Genomic DNA, 22,028 nt, shown 5'->3' with positions numbered 1-22,028 from the left:
CCTGATCCCCATTGGGGAGCATACAGGAGGCAGCCAATTGATGTTCTCTCTCATTGATGTTTCTATCTCTCTCTCCCTCTTCTTCCTCTCTCTCTCTAACATCAACAAAGAAAAAAATTTGATTAGCAAAAAAGATGGGCAAAGAACCTGAATAGACATTTTTCCAAAGAGGACATACAGATGGCCAATAGACATATGAAAAGATACTCAATGCCACTAATCATTAATGAAATGCAAATTACAACCGCAATGAGACATCACTTCATCATTCTCGTAAGAAAATGGCTATCATTAATAAATCAGCAATCAACAAGTGTTGGCGAGGATGTGGATAAAAGGGAACCCTCATGCACTATTGGTGGGAATGCAGACTGGTGCAGCCACTGTGGAAAACAGTATGGAGTTTCCTCAAAAAATTAAAAATGAGCACTGGCCGGTTTGGCTCAGCAGTTAGAGCGTCGGCCTGTGGTCCAGAGAGACCCGAGTTTGGTTCCCGCTGAGGGCACGTACCTCGGTTGCAGTTTGTCCCTGCCCTCGTTGGTCGTGCTGGTGGCAGCCACTCGATGTGTCCCTTTCACATGGACGTTTCTCTCTCTCTCCCTCCCTCCCTCTCTCTCTCCTCCTCCTCCTCCTCCTCCTCCTCCTCCTCTATCTGAACAAAAAATGGAAAAATGTCCTCAGGTGAGGATAAAAAATAAATAAATAAAAATGAAACTAAACTGTCTTTTGATCCAGTGATCCAATTCTGGGACTATATCTTAGGAAACCCAAAACACTGATTTGAAAAAATATATGTACCCCTATGTTCATTATAGTGCTGTTTACGAGAGGCAAGATTTGGAAGTAGCCCAAGTGGCCATCAGTAGACGAATGGATAAAAAAGCTGTGGTACATATACTCAATGGAATACTAAGGCAGTGAAAAAGAAGGAAATACTACCGTTTATAACAGCATAGATGGACCTGGAGACTATTATGCTAAGAGAAATAAGCCAGTTAGTGAAAAACAAATACCATATGATTTCATTTATATGTGGAATCTAATGGACAAAATAAACAAACAAAATAGAAACAGACTCATAGATACAGAGAGCAGACTGACAGCCGTTGAAGGAATGGGGGCAGGGGACTGGGTAAAATAGGTGAAGGGATTAAGAAAAAAACAACAACTCATAGACACAGACATCAATATGGTGATTACCAGAGTGAAGAGGGTTGGGGGAAGTAGAAGAGGGTAAAGGGGGGATAAATATTGATGGACAGAGACCAGACTATGGGTGATGAACACACAATGCAATATGCAGATAATGTATTATAGAATTATACACTTGAAACCTATTTAATTTAACCAATATAACTCCAATAAATTCAATAAAATACATTAAAAATTAAATTAAAGATTCGGGCCCCCCTAAAATATGATTTTAAAATATTGACTATACTATAGCATATATACAATATTCATCTACTAAGGAAATAGCACAGAACCTAATCAGATCCACATCCTTCTTTTTCAGGGCTCTCTGCCTTTTGAAATTGTACATTAAAGAATTGTGAAGATACCTTCTTTCCCATACAAAGATAGTTGGACCTGATAAATTAATAAATGAATACCCATTGAGGACTTTATTTTTGTGCCCATAAAGTAAGTCATTGAAATTTAAGGGAAAGCTCTCACTCGTTCCTCTGTGATGGTATATTGACTATTCCTCAGTGATAGAATCAATGGGAAAAGTAGAGAATATTCCTAATGGCTTCATTACCATAGTATTTCTAAGAGTTTATGACATATCAAAAGTTGTTTAAGTTTTAGAGACAGAAGAATCATAAAAGAGTGATTTGAAATAGGATTTTTAATACATTTATTAAATGATAGTCTCTCCAAACTAATATTTATGTTAAGCCTCTGGTCAGGGTAAGTGTTGCACATATGATGTATGCTGCTTTATAATACCAGATCATGTTGTAACTTAATGCACTAGGCTGAATCTATTATGAGGGTTTTGTCACAGTGGGAGGTTTTTATATTTCAAAATTTTCCCAAAACTTTATTTCATTATTGTTAAAGTTTTTTACCTCTGGAATCTCCCAAGTTAGTTAAGTTTTATATTTAGTGAGATGCATAACCACTTATTAGTTGGGTTAAATAAAAAGAAAAAGTCAAATGCCACACACAAATATTAAAAGAGAGATTTGTGGTTTTCTCTGGAAAAGATGTATTTTATTACAGCCTTCAGGTAGATTTTAAAGGATGGGTCACAAAAGGAAAGGACAAACTATAGAAACAAATAAAAGTATTTTATAGCATGAAGTTCTCATTGTAGCCCAAATACAAGCTGTTTTGACATTCTCCCTAAAAACTCTTTCTTCACAATTCTGTGAATACGATCTGTTTTAAGGCAAGTATTTTGCCCACTCATGAAGAAGAATGTATACTGATGTTCCCAAGAAAGGTAAAGGCAAATGTTTGTATCATAAAAGTGCTAAAAAAATTAACTTTGAAATTTCAGTCCATAAGATATCAATTTCCTTACAGACTTTTAAAAATACAAGTACTGATTGTTAATTTCCTGCCTGTACAAAATATTGTAAATTTTTAATTTCAATCTTAAAAATATTACTTTACACATATATATTTTGTAGAGTAGAGTGCAAATTCTGAGAGAAAAGAATTTGGGTTTGCTTACTTGGGTTTTTTAAATTTGCTGTTACAAACAATGCTACAAGTGAACAGCCTTTCTTAACATATTTCTTTATGATTCTTACAATAGATCTATAGGATAAATTCCTAGAAAAGAACAATTTAAGGTTCAAAAAAAGTGTGTTCTTTATTTATTTATTTATTTATTTATTTATTTATTTATTTATTTATCCTCACCCGAGGACACCTTTTCATTCTTTGTTCAGATAGAGCAGGAGGGAGAGAGAGAGAGAGAAACATCGATGTGAAAGGGACACATCGAGTGGCTGCCACCCACACGACCAACCAGGGCCGGGGACAAACTGCAACCGAGGTACATGCCCTTAGTGGGAACCGAACCTGGGTCTCTCCGGACCGCAGGCCGACGCTCTAACCGCTGAGCCAAACCAGCCAGGGCAAAGTGTGTTCTTTTTTAATTCCAAGTATTATCAAATTGTTCTTTCAAGAAGTAATATGAGGCTCTGGCCAGGTAGCTCAGTTGGTTAGAGTGCCGTCCCAATACTCCCAAGGTTTTGGGTTCAATCCCTGGTCAGGGCACATACAAGAATCAACCAGTGAATGCATAAAGAAATGGAACAACAAATTGATGTTTTTCTCTCCTTTTCTCTCTCTCCCTTCCTCTCTCTAAAATCAATCAATATTTTTTTAAGTTATATAAACAACTGATAATCTGTGAAAATGCTGATTTCCCCAAGCTTCAACACTATTTAGAGTTATTAAAGTTTTTAACCTTCCAATCAGACAGATGCAAAATTATCTCATTTTAATATGCTTATTTAACTTAAATTATGAATAAAGGTAAGCTATTTTTTATATTTTTATTTGCAATGTATTTTTCTTTTTATGTGAACTGCCTGTTCATGACCTTTTTCTATTTTTTGTATTGGACTATTTATTTTTATTCATTAAAATAGTAAATAGCTTTTATTTTAATAGTAAATAGCTTTTTATTATATGTCCTGTAAACATTTTTCCCCATTTAAAACTTTGCTTATGTTATGTTTTTTTAAAAACAGTTATTTTTTTTTTCTTTCACATTGTCAGGTTTCTTTGTTAAATTCTGGTATTTTATGATAACTAAGGAAGCTTGCTTTCTTTTGAGTTGCCTACTGGTAATTAATTATTTATAATTAAGTGCCCAGAACAAGTCTGAAAACTATTTATAAACTTGGTCTTTGTGTACTCTTTTTCTTTTAAACAAAAGCTTGTTTTTATTAATTAGTAGTTCAGTAGATAATAGTTTTTATACCTTAATAGTAATTCAGAGTGGTTTATCTTAGCAAATAAGCTATTTAGTCATAGTTCTTCAGCCATAAATCTCCTCTTCCAAAGCAAATATCCTGCAAGGATAGAACAAACAGGATCAAAACACAGTGAGAGGTTTGAACTCTTACGTGCTGGATTGGCCTTACTGGGTGTGGGAGATTAAAGGAAAGTACCTGAGATAGCTTTGACTGTATAAGGAAATGTGTCTTTTAGTTCAAATAATATTTTATTGGTAAATACTTAATTAGCAAAATTATACAGCCTTTATTCATGATGTTACAAAACAATGAAATAAATAGTTCTTTCATCTTTGTGTACCATATGTCCCCTTAATTAATTTTGTTCTAGGACAATTCTAGCTGTTAAGTAGAATTAGAAAACCTATACAACATACTTCCTAAATATAAATACTTTGCAGCCACGTGTAACTTTTAAGCCTGCACTTTCTCCCAGCCTCGTAGACCCCCCAGCCTGTGGAGAGCGCAGAGGAAAACAAGTGAGACCGGGAGAGAAGGAGGCTGCGTTTTTCTCTCCCAAATGCCCTGTTGTTCACTTTTGAGTTTAAGTATGTGTGTTCATCTTTATAGAGCGAAATAGTAAATAATACTGTTTTTGATAGCCCATACATTTTTAAATGCTTTGTAACCACAATGTATAGTCGCAAATTTTTAAAGCAATCTACATTAATTTTTGAAAAAAATTAAATATTGCTAAGCAACTTGGCATTTTTATAAAATTTTTATGTAGTACATACAATATAATCTGATTCACTTAATGTTATGAATAACTTTCCATGTCATTATACATACTATTTTACTAAGTAATTTAAATTTATTGTATGACTTTAAACCTACTGTACCATAATTTATTTAACTAATTCATTATTGTTACTGTTGAGTTATTTTAAAATACTGCTGCAATGAACATAATCTCAGCTAAACATATCTGCTATTATTGCAGGGGACACAATTTCTAGGAAGTGGAATTGTTAAGTTTAAAACTATTTAGAATTGTTAGAAAAGGTTTCTGTTAATTAGAAAAACAGGCTTTTTATAAAGATGCAATGGAAAAACTACAGATTTTAAATCTCTTCAGGTGTATGGGAAAGAGAAAAATGTGGTGCTGGGTTTTTGTTTTTGTTTTTGTTTGTAGTATATAAATTAACATTTCATCTTGCCCTTTAATTATAAAACACATTATCATAAATACTTTCTATGATAAGAATGACCTAAATTATAAAAGCTATATATATAAGGATATATAGGGATAGCTAGAATTTAATTCAGATGTACTTCTCATGAGTCAAGGACTGAGAATTTGTATTCAAAATTTCCGTACTTTCTAAATATGGCTTTTTTATACCTTTCAAATACACTGGCACATAAGAGAGCAGGATGATGTAAAGCTGAAAAGGGCAGCGTGTGCTTCCCATCAAAGAGCTGCCCTACGTGTAGTTCAGATTGAGAGAGAAAGTTTAGACAGGAGTTAATAGCTTGCTTTGAGGATAGCAAGTCCCGCTTTGTTCTCACAAGCATGTCAAAATAGTGGACCAGCACTTTTGACAGATGAATATGAATGACTGAAGCCTGTGGGTGTGTGTACATAGCACTGGAAGCACACCTATGGAAACATTTTGGCAAAGGGGTAACAATTATGAGTAAGATGAACTCTTTTAACTTTTCCATTACAGCTGGCAGGATCCTTGCTCCTGGCTCTTTCATTGTAAGCATTGATCCCAAAAGTTTCTTGTTAGCCTGACTGCATACCATATGGAATTGAAAATTGCAAAGAAATTGGATTTTAGTGAGAAATATAGACCAGTATAGGTGGGGAAAGTAATAAATTAGGATTATGTTTTCATCTCTGTTACTGTTCTTACAAAGATATAAAGACAACTCACAAAAAAGTATGTACTTAACTCTATTAAATTGGGTGGGTCAGTAAAAGGTGTGCTGTCTAGCTCTTGCCCACAAGGAGTTGAAAGCATTGGTATTTAGTTATTTCCAAATACGACTTCAGTGTACATAGTTGGAGCTAAAGATTTAGAGAAGGCACATATTCCTGGATGTGGAATTGTTGGATTAAAGTGTATTTGACATCCTGCACCTGATATAATCTCAGTAATGTATTAATATATATTTTGTCTTATTATTTTATAGAATAGAATGGTATGGAATAACCTGTTCATTGTTCCGTACAGCTAATACAGAGAAAAGGAAGCCCCAAGGAGATTGCTCTTGGCCCTGCAGAATGAGGGGGTACTAGTAAGCAGAGAGGAAAGAAGAGAGAGTAAAGAGGAAAGAAAGAGCATAAATGAAAAAGAGGTGCTGAGAGGGGACAGTACGAAGGTCAGCCTGGCAGGAGCCGAGTCCTGGGATGACATCACGTAGTGTAGGCTAAGCTCGATTACCAAATGCCTTCAAATGTATGCAAAGGTATTTAGATTTCTTGTGACAGGGAGTAAGAACCCCTTTTAGTTTTCTAAGCAGCAAAGGTTACTTGATGGAAATAGCATTTTAGAAATATCCGTCTTACTTAGCCTTGTGGAAGATTAAGTGAAGCAGGTTCATGTTAGAGGACAGAGTACCAACTAAGAAGCCATCCCAATAATACGGTACAATGGTGTAGACAGCGGCGTGCTGGTGTAGGCTGGGAGCACTGAGGGTGGAAGAAGGGACTCACATCGGAAACCGATGAAGAAAAACAGTGTGATCTGGTGACTAAAGAGGTGAAGAGTAAAGAAGTAGTCAGTATTTTAAGATTTTTCTGCCTAAGAGATAGGAACAACATAGTGCCATTAATAGAATGTCTTTAGTTCAGTGCTAAGAACTAATTTCATTTTCTTTTTGTGAAACCCTAACTTATAAACTTATGAGAAAAAATATTAAGTTGAGTTTGAGAACAGCCCTGTGTGGTGGCAGATATAAAACTCATCAAAATTGGCTTCCGGAAACTGAAGAGCAAAAGAAGGGAAGGGCTTCGAAGGCTTCTTCTCTGGGAATAATAGAAATACCCAGGAGAGTCTTTGGAATGACAGCAATTTATATCATATAACTCTGTTTCCCACATAATTAAACTCTTTCTGTACAGTTTAGTGCTGAAAGTCAGAATGTCCAAAGTTATTTTGAATGATAAAGATTCTTCTTCTTCTTCTTCTTCTTTTTTTTTTTTGTTAATCATCACCTGAGGATCTATTTTTTTTTATTAATTTCTAGAAAGAGTAGATTGGAGGGGGGAAGGAGGAGAGAAAGAGACAGAGAGAGAGAGAGAGAGAGAGAGAGAGAGAGAGAGAGAGAGAGAGACATCTATGTGTGAGAGACACATCTATTGGTTGCCTCCCACACAATCGAACCTGCAACCCAAGATGTGTCCTTGACCAGGAATCGAATCTGTGACTCTTTGGTCTGAGGGCTGACACTCTAACCACTGGGCACACCAGCCAGGGCAAAGATTATTCTTCAGGGCTGTAGTTCAGGCCATTCAAAGACAGGCCAATGTCAAGGCTGCGGTCTGAAGGGCCATTCATAACTCCTCTACCGGGGGAACTGGGGAGCAGTTCCTGAGGTGGTATCATCGGAAGAACTGTCTAAACCAGGCTAGTGGGTGGATATCTAAACATCCAGATAGAAACAGCTGAAAGCAACATGGAGAAAGATTTTTCATAGTTATTTTGTTTGAAAGGCACATGATGAGTATGAGCTATTAGCAAAGATTTACAGCAATTATCTATTAGTATCATCTATGTTATTTACTCAAAAGAAGCATTTCTACCAAATTTAGGTAACAACACGTATATCAGAAGCCAAAAACACTAGTGCATTGACCAAACCTAAACTGATCTGAGGAAAGAAATAATAAATTGTAATTTTTATGTATCATGCTTTATAGAATATTTGAAAAACCATTAGGGTTTTATCAGGAGGCAGGTATAAGGCTCTGTTCTTTTTACCCAGGTGGGTATACTTTACCAATTAAGATAAAAAACTGGTTTTCATTGGTCTGACAAAATGTTGTCTAGTACTCTATAAATCATAATCATTATAAATATGAGGCCTTATTTATTATATTTGCTGTCAAGTTTAAGGTAGTTTCTAGAATATAAAAATCTATATGTATTGTTGACAGTACAAATACTATAAGTCTAAAGGAAATCACATGAAAAATCCATCTCAGTGAATAAATTACTCCCTGTAAATAAATTTGAACATAAGTATAATTTGAACATGAGATCACTGTAACTCAGTCCTCTAAGGCAATTTACAAAATAGTGTTCTGTCAGTTCAAAAGAGTTAATGTGTTCCTATGTCACTAATTTACCACCAAGGAGTAATCTAATCTAGATTCTGAGAATAAAGCCCATTAATACTAACACTTTAACACATAAAAGAAAGATGTATGTGATTTAATTTCAAGTCTTCTGTGGTGCTTGAAAAGAATTAACTGTAAAGGGAATGGATGTTAAAGAATGGAAATAGCATTTACCAGTGGCATATAAAAATCAGAAATCAAAAAGAAATTAAACTCAGAAATGCTTGTCTTTCTATGCATCCATAATTGCTTATCTGTAAAGTACAAAAAAAAACAAAAAAACAACACAACAAATCAATAAAAAAAAGGGAACCCACTCTAAGGGAGAACATATTTGCCAATGATACATCTGATAAAGGGTTAATTTCCAAAATATATAAAGAACTTATACAACTCAACACCAGGCAGACAAACAATCCAATTAAAAAATGGGCAAAAGACCTGAATAACACTTCTCCAAAGAGAAAATACAGATGGCCAATAGATGTGAAAAAATGCTCAGTCACTAATCATGAGAGATGCAAATTAAAACCACAATGATGTATCACCTCACACCTGCCAGAATGGCTATCATAAATAAATCAACAGCCAGTGCTGGGGAGGGTGTGGAGAAAAGCGAACCCTCATACACTGTTGGTGAGAATGTAGACTGGTGCAGCCACTATGCAAAACAGTGTGGGGTTTCCTCAAAAAAGTTATAATGGAACTGCCATTTGAGCCAGAGATCCCACTTCTAAGAATACATCCTAAGAATCTCGAAACACCGGTTCAAAATAATATATGCATCCCTATATTCATAGCAGTATTATTTACAAAGGCCAAGATCTGGAAACAGCCTAAGTGCCCATCAGTAGATGAGTGGATAAAAAAGCTCTGGTAAATTTACACAATGGAATACTATTCAGCTGTAAAAAAGGAAAAAAGAAAATCTTACCTTTTGCGACAGCATGGATGAACCTGGAGATTATTATGCTAAGTATAATAAGCCAGTTAGAGAAAGACAAATACCATATGATCTCACTTACATATGGAATCTAACAAACAAACTGACGAACAGAATAGAAACAGAGGCATGGATTCGTGGAACAGACTGATAGCTGTCAGAGGGGAGGTGGGGGGCTGGATAAAGAAGGTGAGAGGATTAGCTAGAGAACATATATGCATAACCCACAGACACAGACAACGCTGTGCTGATGTCCGGGGGCGGTGCAGGCACTGGGTGGAGGTGGGTAAAGGGTGGGAGGAAATGGGGCCATCTGTAATAGTGTCAACAATAAAATTAAAGTTTTAAAAGAAATGTATATGTTTGGAATATATACTATATTTTAAAAGTATGAAATATAAATATTTCATTTTTTTTACATATGTGGCATAGTCCTTTATAATGCTTTACCTTTCACATGTCGTTATGATGGCAATTCTAATTAAATAATGCACCTTCTATCACTAGTATGTATCAAAATCTTCAGATAAATCTGCCTTTTCAAGATTATATTACTCAGCTAAATTTTAATGTTTTAGAAAGATTGATTTCTTTTATTCATATAAAAAATTTAGGACTTTATGTAAAATGCGTAAGTCTTTCCTTCTGACAAGTTATAAAATCGAAAAGAAGAGCTGAAAATGCTGAATTTAAGAACCGGTAATTATTATCACATTAACTAAATTCCCCCTGATGCAAAAAGGATAACCTTAACTTAGTTCTCCCGTAGGGTGAAATTTCACTTAACATCTTTTCCACCAAGCCCCTAAACTCCCTCCATTTAAAGTGGGAGAAATCACTTCTTTTCAGGTAATTGCTTTACCATTTGATGTGCTTCTGCACAGGCCCTTGACTAAATGAAATGTTACTATAAATCTCCACATGAAGTGATTTTCTTTCTTTATTCTTGAAACCGACTTTTAGGATTCATCATCAAAATTTCATTGCATTACTTTCTAATTGAAACTGTAAGTGACATTATTTCTAGTTCCCAGTGTATGTGTATGATGTTTATTCATAAACAAACAAACACTATCCCATTGATTTCCAGACCCTATTCTGCTGGAATACAGTAATGAATAAAATATACATTGTCTCTGACCTCATGGAGCCCCGTAGGCTTGTTACTAGTGTTGAGTTTGCTTGAGAATCTTACATCATTTAAATATCCTCTGATAGACAAAATGAAAGAATCCAGTAAATTGTCACTTGATCTTAATTCTTCTTAGTATCTCAGTCACTTTCTGATGTTAAGTCAGGGGCATAAGCATAACTCCATTATCTTCTGTGAGAACTTTCCTAATAGTATCGTCCATTGCACCAGTACTGCCGCAGACGGAATCCAGAGGACTGTCTAGACATCTGATACTAACAAAGTCTCAATGAAGTCCTGGATAAGTTATACCCAAGTTAGCCATTTAAAATCTAAAACTTAGAAATGTATAAAAAAGGAAATATACTTTTAATCCTTCTCCGTGTTCTAATTTTTAAGTGGAGTGAAGCAAGAGTAAAACATACCAAGTTTACATCTTTTGATTGTTCTATGTCTAACTCTTATGTTTATTAATCATGTAAAGTGATACTAATTGATATCATGATTGATTGATGAGACTGGTTTTTCAAGGTTACATGGAAGAGAGCACATGTTAATCTGTTTAAAATACAGGTAACTTTTCAGTGCCTCGTCTACCTTAGATATTAGTGACATTGACTAAGGAATGTCATATTTGGGGGTGCTATAAACATCAATAAATGTTCATAAATCTTAACAGTTCTGGAGGCTGGAGATTCAAAATCATTTTCACTGGGCTAATATTAAGGAGTCGGCAGGCTGTACCCATTTTGGAGGCTCCAGGAATCTGTTTCTAGAGGCCGCCTGCATCCTTGGCTTGTGGTCCTTTATCTTCAAAGCCAGCAGAACAGCATTTTCCCTCTCTCTCTCTCTCTCTCTCTCTCTCTCTCTCTCTCTTTATTTCTCTCTCTCTCTCTCTCTCTCTCTCCCTCCCTCTCTCTCTCTCTCTCTCTCTATTTCTCTCTCTCTATTTCTCTCTCTCTCTCTCTCTCGCTCTCTCTATTTCTCTCTCTCTCTCTCTGACTCTGCCCCCATGGTCACATCTTCCCTCTCAGGAACGTCATATTTTTAATCAAAGCACAGTTGAACAGACATGTACTAATTTTTTCTATATTATCTTTCATCTCAAAGATAAATCCAAGTTTTTTGCCTAATTTCAAGGTGGGAAGAAGCAACTGCTCGGTGTTTATATAAATCTAAAAGTAATGCTAAACAAAGCACGGTGAATAAAGTGGCCCGGGCATGATGATGGCTGAGCGCAGCACACTCCCACTTTCTCATTATCTTCCTGTGAAACACACCCTCTTGTTCACATGATATTTAAAACCTTGGAACTGTTTTTAAAAGGTATAGCCTAGAGCTCATTATATTATAACTTGCTATAGCTGAGAATTTTTTTATGGCCCATCTTTACAGAGGATTTTGTATTTGTACAAAGACTTTGTGTGACATATATCTACCATAGACACACCTAAAAGCTTTGCCAGTCACAACTATTCAGAAAGTGGCATTTATAAGAATAAGTAGTCAAGAAATATTTCTGAATGAATGGGTGCTAGTGTTTGGTGTAATGGCTTATCTGAGGAGCTAAATTGATCTGTCCATATTATTTCTTTGTATCATTTATTTTAATGACTCAGAATATCTTTTTGTTGTTGTTGTTAATCCTTACCTGAGGATATTTTTTTCCACTGATTTTGAGAGACTGTGAAAGGGAGGGGCCAGGGATCACCTGCAACCCATGTACGTGCCCTTGACCAGGTATCGAACCCAAAACTCTTCTGTGAGGGCTGGTGCTTTAACCACTGAACCTCACAGGCCAGGGCACAAAATATCTTTTTATACAACAAAATAATTTTGGGGAGAGGATTGAAGTAGACTTGTTAATGTGAAAGTTATAGAAGAAATCAACTAATTAGTAAATGGTTAGTAATGATGCTTTAAAACTAAATATTGTTGACTGCACATACTCCATTTTTTGATGTTTTTCCTTTCTTCTTTTTTTATTAAATGTAGACCCAGCCAGAAAGACCAGTTGACAACAAATAGGAACACTCTTATATGTAGACAAAGATGACAGTTACATCCCTGGTGTCACTTAAGAGATAATACAGTTCCCAAAATGTATTTATTTTGATGCCTCTCAACGGATACCTGAAATACCTCAATGAGATTCACAGATCTGAGTTAAAGCTTTACGTTATAATAAAATGTAGATATACTTGGTAGCCTTTTTTATTTTCGATCACATAACATTATTTTTAAAAACAAACAAACATTTTTAAAGGCTAGTATTTAGAGTCAAGGGGAGGAGAAGATGAGGGGACTAGATTCTTAATGGCAAGTCAAAGACGTGCCACGGGGTAAATTTCTGCTCAACATTGTTTTTTTTTTGGGGGGGGGGGGGGTTTGGTTTCTCTCTCTCCTTCCAGATTTCTTTATTGCTGCTGGAATTTCATTTTGATAATTATCATTATCAAATTATTTTAGGTATAGCTCTATGGGAAATAAAGACAAGCTTTTCCCCTTTCACAGTTCTGCCCTGTGGCTGGCCCAAGCAAAAAAAAATGTTATGGAACCATTTCATATGCAGTATAGGGAAGAAGTGACCCAGCAGCGTGTCAAAAATCATATTTTATAATAAAAATCTTAAAGGTGGTGTTCATCTACAGTCCCTGTTTATTTTCTGTGATGTCCTTTTCAAAATATTTTATATGAATTTATATAGTAAATAATTGTCCTATATTCTCTTTTCCTTCAGTAAATTGATCTTGTGATCATTACTTTGGCTTCCCACATCTCTGATTATCCATTTTTTCCTTCAATTTCTCTTACGTAATTACAGTTGAAATCATATTTTCACTATTATTGTTATAATAGTGATTCTAGATAAATTAATTATGCCTGTGTCCAAATCAGCCACAATTCATATTAACACTCACTTGCTGACAAGGATATAAAAAAAATGTTCTAGGTTTAAAGTTTTATAAAAATATATCTATTTGTAAGTCCTTATCTATTTAATAGTAAACCCTTTTGATTTTTAAAAAGGTCTTTTTGGGTAAGGCAAAATGCACAGTACCATCACAGTATTGTTAGAGTGGTAGTATTTTGGAATTTATTAGTTGGTCTTGGTAAAGAATGCCATGAGCTTTTTAGTGACTGTATCTTGAATGTTGAGACACAGAATAAGCACTAAATTTTAATTTAAAAATAGAGTAAGTGCTCTGGGCCGTGAACCATATTAGGCCTGGCATCAGCTTCAGCAAGCAGTGCTCTGCGAACACACATTTTCCCGGTGTCATCACAGCCTAGAAACTCTTGTTTCCATGCCGCATGTGATCAGATTAGAACGTCCAGCTTCATGGCTCTCTCTCTCTCCACTTCAGGGGTATCGACTGATCAGTGCCGTTCCTTTCATGTGAGTTTCAGGCATCTGAGTGACTTTCCCTCCTTCCTCTACTTCTGTGCTTATGCTAAGAAACATCAGTATCCATGTCAAGTATCTGTCCTATTCTTTCACTTCCTGAATGCTGATTTACCTTTACCTCGTCTCCACTTCAGCTACAGTGGTTGTTGGACCTCACAGAACTTCTCTACATCTGGAATCCTAAAATCAAAGTTGCTTCTTTGACAATAACCACAGCCTTATTCCAATGACTCTTGCTGTACAGCTGCAGCACAAATCGAGACAACGTCTAGTCCTTTGCTCCCTCCATTTCTTCCTAAACTACAGCCCCTTATAGACTTGCTTTCTTCTCTACCCAATCTGGATTCTAGGATTAATTACTTTCTCCCCAGGACACAGTCTTACATGCTTCTTTCTCAGCCCACTTGCCCGATAAGTCATACTTACATGTAACTTCTATAATTTGCCCTCTCCATATCTACCCCAAAAGTATAGAGGTACTGAGGAAAAAAAGAGTCATGCTACTATGATACCCAGTGTGTCCTACAAAGTTTGTAGCCTCTAACATTCCTTTCCCATGCCCAAGGTCACCTCCCTTTCTCATCCCATTAAACTGTCAATTTTCCTCCAGACTTTTTGTTTTTTTCATCCTACGCTTTTAGCAGAGAATTTTGACTCCTTCTCCATGGGGAATACTGAATCTAACAGGCATAGTTCTGTCAATTCACTTCCTCTACACCTACAGAATTACCCACAGTTGTTTTCTCCCCACTTCTTTCCCTTTAGTCTCCAAGGAAAGGCTGTCCAGTCTCGTTTTCAATGATATACTGCAAGTCACACTTATAATCCCATCCTCTGACCCTACTTACAAAGATATCTTCATCCCTTATGCGTTAGTGTCTTCCTATCGTCTTCTCTCCTGTAGTCTAGAAACATATACCTGTGCCATCATTTCTTTAAAAACTTCCTCAGCCCAACATCCCCCTATAACTGCAGTCTTCTCTGCTTTCTAACCAAGCTCTTATAAAACAGCTTTTGGCTGGTCACTTTTTCACATTCCATTCAGGCTTCCTCCTACTTCCATCGTGCCCTTAAAACTGCACTGTGAAGGCTGTCATTTCCTAATCAAACGGGCACTTTTCGCTTTGATCTGGTTTAAGTATTTAACCCTGTTGATCACACCCTTCGTGAAATTCTCTTCTCTGGATTCTGTTACAGCACCTACTCTTGATCCACCTTTTACTTTCCTGCTTTCTCAAATTCTCTTGTCAACCTCTTTACTTTAAATATTTATTTTCACTTGGGTTCTGTCCTCTTCCATCTCACCTCTCCTTTTATATTTCTGTCTTTAAACTTTTCCATCCTCGTCCATGGCTTCAGTGGCCACTTAGAGCAAGACCTAGTCATGGCCCGCCAGCCTCATTCCTGCTGTTCTCCGCCTCCTACTCCATGATCCTGAGAAACCACACTGCTGGCGGGACTCACACCTCATGCCTTCATGCCTGGGCGCCGCCACACATACCATTTTCTCTGTCTGGCATGCCCACCTTGCCCCCACTCCATGCCACCCTTCTGGAGGTGATGCTGCTTTTCTTCTTATCCTTCGGTAATTAACTCAGGCATCATCAGGATGTTTTCACAGACTCTTTCTTTCTCTCTCTCTCTCTCTCTCTCTCTCTCTCTCTCTCTCTCGTTTAATACCTGTGCTTATCGTTTTATTACAGCACTTTCCAATACATATTGCAGTTATCCATATAAAGATCTACCTTCCCTCCTTACTGCTCCTTATGAGCAGGGGCCACGTCCTGTCTTTTGAATCGGCGGTGCCTGAAACAATACCTGGTACGTAGGAGTGACAGAATGAATGCTTATTGAGTGAACTGAACTCTGTACCATAACCCTAGGATTCTTTCTTTAACACATACTCTTATATACAGTGCCAACTTAACATCCCCGCTTACTGTCTCACCAGCATCTCAAATTTATATGTACCAAGCTGAATTCATCCTTTGTACAAACATACACCTCCCCCCCAAAAAAAATTTGCTGCTCTTCCACTCCACTATGTTGGTTAGTATAGTTTTATTTATTTATTTCCTTTATTGATTTTAGAGAGAGAGGAAGGGAGAGGGAGAGAGAGATAGAAACATCGATGAGAGGCAACGTCAATTGGCCGCCTCCTGCACACCCCCCACTGGAGATCGGGCCCAAAACCTGGGCACGTGTCCTGACCGGGAATTGAACCAGCAACCTCTTGGTGCATGAGTTGATGGTCAACCACTGAGCCACACCGGCAGGACTGTGTGGGTTAGTAGATGGCTATCTGTCTAGTCACCAAAGCCAGACACCTGAGAGTCATCTTTCTTGGCCATCTCCTCTCACCCCACCCTACCCTCAAAAGTCACTAAGTCTTTTTGATTCTATATTGTAGGTATTTTCAAATTCATCCTCTCTTTGTGCACTGCTGCTGCTCCGGTTCAAGTCTCAATCTTCATAACATAACATTTACCATTTTAACTATCTTTAACTATATAATTTTGTGGTCTTAAGTACATTCATATTGTTGTGCTTGCTAGGATTATTTTCTTAAAAACTATCTAGACTTCCTACCTATAGGCTAACCTGTCTCCACCCCATCCCTACAGTCTTCCCAGTGTGACCTTTCTAAAGTGAAAATAATGATGCTAGATGAGTCAAAACCTTTTCCTTACCTCCCCCTGTCTACATTAGTGGTTTCCTCACAAAGTGTTCACAGGCTCAAGCTGAAGTGAAGAAACATATATATATTATCAAGTTTTTCTAAATGTTTTCAACTTAGAGGTTGAATGAATTAATGAATAGCAGTATTAATCAAGATAAGAAATACTGAAACATACAAAGGAGGTAAGATCAGTTTTGTCTTACATATGCTGAGTATCATATGTCTTTGCAAGAAGCAAGAGGTGATGACTTGAAGGCAGTGGGATATCTGAGTCTGAAACTCAGAAGAGAGTTGAGATGGAGATCGTGTTTGGAAGTCATAAGCGTTTAAGTGGAATCAAGGGGGCAAATAGTGTCTCTTGAGGTAATCATGAAAGAAAGAAAAGATGGTGAAATTAATCATTTAAAAGATCAGAGAAAGAACAGCCATTATAGCAAAAGAAAAAACTACATTTCAAGTTTTCTCACCCTGCCACCACAGAGGAAAGAAGACAAGATCTTTTATATGAATGGGCAAGCTCAAAGGGCAGCATTTTTCAAGACTTTTCTGTCTCTTCTGCTGGAAGGGTAATTGTTATCCATCTCTCTTGAATTTCCCTTGTTCCTTCTCCTTGAAAAAATAAAATAAAATAAGACAACTATGTTTGATGGAGTAACTTCATCCTAAATAACAGGAATGGTTTTCCTGGAGAAAACTGTCTAGCCAATAAGAATACTACTCTCACATTGACAAGTACAAAATTACTCTCAAAACTGGAATCTCTAGTGAGGTTTTTACTTCTCTAGAGTTCAACTGATGATGAGGAATTTGTTCTGTTTTTACTCATTTCTGTCCCTTTACAACACAATATCAAGTCAATAAGAGTAATTCATGCCCACAAAAATTTAAAAATAAGGCTTAAAAGTCACAGGGCTTTTGGAAGTGGTATAGCACACACCGGAGAGATGAGGGGTGGTAATTAACCTAGCATCCCATCCGGAACTCACTAGCAGTGTGGCTTTGATCAAAGTACTTCTGGTTTTTGTCATGGAGTTTTAATGAAAATTAAATATGTGCAATTTCACCTCTCACAGTTCCTGTCACATAGTGTCCATTATTACTTGTTTTTTAAAACAAATCACAGTGTTCTTTACGAGTGAAAGTTTGAAGTAAACCAATTAGGAAAATTGTAAATAACTTATGGCTCATCGAAAACTGTGTATTTCCATAGACACAGACAACAGTATGGTGATAGCCAGAGGGAAAGGGGGGTGGGAGGAGGTGGAGGTAGGCAAGCTTGGGGGCAGAAAAAGATTTTGCTTGGGGCAATGGGCACACAATGCAGTGTACAGATGATGTTTTGTGGAGTTGTACACTTGAAACCTGTATGGTTTTGTGAACCAATGTCACCCCAATAAATGCAATTTAAAAAATAAAAGAAAAAGAAAACTATATATTTTGTTGTACTACATTCATATTATATAGATACATAGAAAATATAAAAAATAATGTTCATTGCAAAAATAGGATTTCTATCAATATAGCTGTAAATATTTTTTATTTTTTTATTAATTTATTTTTGTTACAGATGTTTCTCCTTTTTCCTCCACTGATATTTTTAATTTATATAGAAATTATAGCAGAAATAGATGGTAACTACTCAACCCTACTTATGTGCAATGTCATCAATTCACATTTCTATAATGTGTTACTAAAATAATAGATGAAATACATCAATAAATATATTCCCGATTTGACTTAAGTAAGAATTTGAGACAAATTTTAATGAATCTTTTAAGACAAATAATCGATTAACCTGAAATCTGTAGTTCTCTAATAATCCAAACCCTAGTGGAAGTAGCTTTGAACTCAGAACAAGGAAACCAGTCCAGATTTGCTGCTGTTTTATCACAGAACTTTGCATAAGGGTCTACTTGTCTGTGCTTCAGTGTCTTCGTATTTAAAATAAAGAAATCCTAATACGATCTCTGACCTTTTTCCTATTTCATGAAGCCCTTGGGAAGCTATCATTTAGTAAAATGTAAAGTAATTGGAGCCTATTTTAATAAGCAACATAATTTTTTAAAAGATATTGATTTGGCCCTGGCCAGTTTTGCTCAGTGGTTAGTGTCGGCCCATGGACCGATGAGTCGCGGGTTCAATTCCGGTCAAGGGCACATACCTTGGTTGTGATTCGTCCCTGGCCCTGGTTGGGGTCCTGCGGGAGGCAGCCACTCGATGTGTCCCTTTCACCTCGATGTTTCTCTCTCTCTCTCCCTCCCCCTCTATCTGAACAAAAATGGAAAAATGTCCTCTAGTGAGGATTTAAAAAAAAAAAAGAAGATATTGATTTGGACAGTAAAGAATAGCCTACAGGCAAATCCTGCAAGGTGCCTTAACAGACACACACCTACCTTCCTGTTGGCACGGTCCACATTTGGCAGGTGTATTTCATTCCTTACAGGAAGGAATAGGTGCTTCATTGTGTTTCAGAAGTCAGTACGCATTTGCAAAACTAAGTAACTGACATTTTTCTCATTTCTGAGATCAAATTTTCATAAATCATTCAACCTGGATAAACTGAGAATGTGGTTGATCTAGTCATTGTTGAAATATAGTAAAGACATTGCAAAACATGATATTTAAGTATTTCCTCCTAATCTCTTCCCTTAGCAATTTGTAGTTCTAAATGGAAAAAAGTCCTAATGTATAAAAAGGAAAAAAAAGAAAGATAAGCCTATCTGTAAAGGAGAAGCCAAAAGAAGCACACACTGATTTATCTCAGTAATTTAGGATTCTGATTAAGAGGTTGTAGTGATAATAGTTATGCAGAATAGAGCTTACCTTTACATTACAAGGAAGCTTTTAAATAGTGCAGATGACTTTGTGGAGAAGGTATATATTTAACCAACTTGAAAGTAATGATTTTCTGACTTTTTACAATATTTGCGGAGATATGCTCTTAATGCCTTCTCAAGATTTCTACTGGCAGCTATTTGTCAACAGTTAATTCAAGTTACTATCATGTTTTAACAATGTACTTTAAATTTCATACTGACATTTTTCTTCCTGCTCCTCCACAATTCGAGTTAGTGAAACTTTGTCTAAATTAAAGGATTTATGGAATCCTATGAATCATAATATTCAGAATATACAGGATAGCACTAGTTTTTATCAGTCTAGTCCAACTTATACGCACTGATCTATGAATAGAATAAATTGTCCAGTGAATCTTCTAGTTCAAGTATTTGCACCACTCGGCTGAAGCTGTGAATGTATAATAATTATATGCCCAGCTTACATTTGAGAAATTTGTAGTAACAAACGTAGGACAGATTTGCATTTTCACTCTGAGATCATTACTGCATTTCTCAAAACAAAGATTTTTGATGCACCGAATTCTTTCATTTCATAACAGGACCTGATATGTGCAGAATCATGCAATAATCTCAAGCTAGTTTTCAATGTTGAACTCAGCTGAGGCTTCTCTCTGAACCAGCGCGTGTGGCACCAGGAATGCCCTCATTCCTTCAGTGTCGAGCTCTGCACTAAGTTTATTTGCAAGAACCCTCATGCATGGATCCATGTAAATGAGGCAAGCTGCTTTCATATAAATGAGGCAAACTGGAGCAGCCTGGACTCGGTTACTCAGCAGTCTCTGAGGAGGGGAGGTTGTGTGTAAGAAACTGCTGTGCAGGATTTTCACTTATAATGAAGATTTCTCTGTGAATAAACCCAGGCAAGTTTTTAGTTAACGTTTTATACTTTTGGTACATAAAATAAAATAAACAATTGGCAGTCTGATTCCATCATCTTTTGTCAAGCAAAACTCTCAATGATCCACATGAATATGACCTGCGTCCCACAGAGTAGCCTAAAAACACAACAGAATGGACTTTGGGACTTTTCACTGTTTTCAGTATAATTGGGTGAGTTTTTCATCAACTAAAAATCCCTTATCTTTGACTATAAAGTATGTGTAGTCATTTCTAACCTACTTATACTACTCAGGAATAGGAAGTTTTTAAATGTAGTACAGAAAGTCTGTTTTTATCACCATCAAATCATTTATATATATTTAAATTATTTTCATGCCACTGAGACATGAAGTTTTTCCTACTTAGCCACCCAATTCCTGACTTTATTTTTATCAGCTAACTCTGTGACAAAGAAATGTAATGCAAAAGAATTGCACAGTACACCCATATGTCATTGATTCGGCTACGTAACAGGTATAAGATTATTAGCACTTCTGTATTGAAATAAGTACTTCTTCAGTAAAAATCTGTTTGAAACTCTTCTACATTCAATACGCCATCCTGTCATTGCATAGTAAATCATTGATTCACAACCTGAATGCAAGTAAGTAAATGTATTGAAATGAGTATCTTATATTTTTCATGTAGTATCCAGTGCTGATGTAAGCTGAAAATCTGCATTAAAGTTTGGGTTGTTGCTGTTTTTTTAACTTCAAACACTTACCACTCTGCACCAGTGTCTCTTGCTTACAGTAATGCTTTATGTCTTAACATGACTCCCAGGACTGCTTGGTCACAGGCAAATACTGTGCTTTTTCAGCCAAAACGTACCTGACAATAATTGCACTTTCTATATTCACTTTTCCCCTTTCCACCCTTTTGCCTGTAACTTAGGTTGGAACGACTGGTGGACGTCCTGAGGAAGAAGGTTGGAACGGGGACCGTGAGGACAGTGATCTGACTGTGGAAACGGCGGTCTGGGAAGCAGTCACATCTGGTGACCAGGCTGCTTCATTCAGCACTGTGTAAACACTAAAGCCTTAACTTAGCAAACAGTTGTTAGAAGTGGGACACTCCAACCACATTCCAAGCTGAGATAAAATCAAATCACAAATGTTTAACCACTTTGTTGCTGACTTGAGTCATTTATCCAAATGTATTAACTTCAGACTTTTACCAAAGGGTAGTTGGTAAAGTTGTAGTTTATTTTGTAACTATTTTCTATCTTACTATATTTAATATAACTCTTTTTACTGAGAGACTGTTATAGAAACATTGTGAAGTTGGTCAGGATTACATCTTTATGTATGGCTTTTTCTGAATCAAAATTCAACAAAGTAAATATTGTCTAAACCTTAATTTACTGTGTTAGGTCAAAACTTCAAATACATGTATTTTTCAATATAGAGTTTATTTCTTACCTGATCACAGAAGCTCAGACATAAGAGTATACAGTAATTCTTGAATGCATGCATGTAATCTTGGTTATTATTAAAGAATATTAAATATAGATACTAAGAATTAAATGTATAAGTTCTTTTAATGAGTTTGCTACATTAAAATTACACTGATCAAGGCATGATTTTTGTTTCAACAAAAATAATGCAGACTGTTTTCAATAAAAAGAGGATATTGCTAATGTGTACTTGTAAATTTTATCTTTTTTAATGTTTGGAGGAATAATTATCTAAACTTTATTTAAACCGTAGAGATGCCAGATCTGTGTAATAGACTGGGACACTTCTGGCTTGAAAGTCAGTCTGTGCCGACATGCAGGAGGCCATCAACCACCTTGTGCTCTCTTTGATCATCTCCATTTAGATTACCATTTGAATTTTTGTTGTAGGGGAGAA

The 22,028-nt window shown here is 36.3% G+C and overlaps 1 protein-coding gene across 1 annotated transcript in view; it reads left to right on the top strand.

Moving 5' to 3' along the window:
• The window catches only part of MIPOL1 (mirror-image polydactyly 1), a 281,045-nt gene extending 259,225 nt beyond the window's left edge, over window positions 1-21,820 (top strand). The window contains exon 14 of the mRNA XM_036271182.1: window positions 21,070-21,820. Within this exon, the coding sequence (XP_036127075.1) occupies window positions 21,070-21,136 (67 nt within the window). The 3' untranslated portion in view covers window positions 21,137-21,820. The remainder of the gene's footprint in view (window positions 1-21,069) is intronic.
• The last annotated feature ends 208 nt before the right edge of the window (window positions 21,821-22,028 follow it).

Source organism: Molossus molossus, unplaced genomic scaffold (genome assembly GCF_014108415.1).
Source record: "Molossus molossus isolate mMolMol1 unplaced genomic scaffold, mMolMol1.p scaffold_m16_p_1, whole genome shotgun sequence".
Taxonomy (NCBI): domain Eukaryota; kingdom Metazoa; phylum Chordata; class Mammalia; order Chiroptera; family Molossidae; genus Molossus; species Molossus molossus.
Note: the sequence above shows the minus strand (reverse complement) of the source record. Positions and strands in the feature narration are given on the sequence as shown.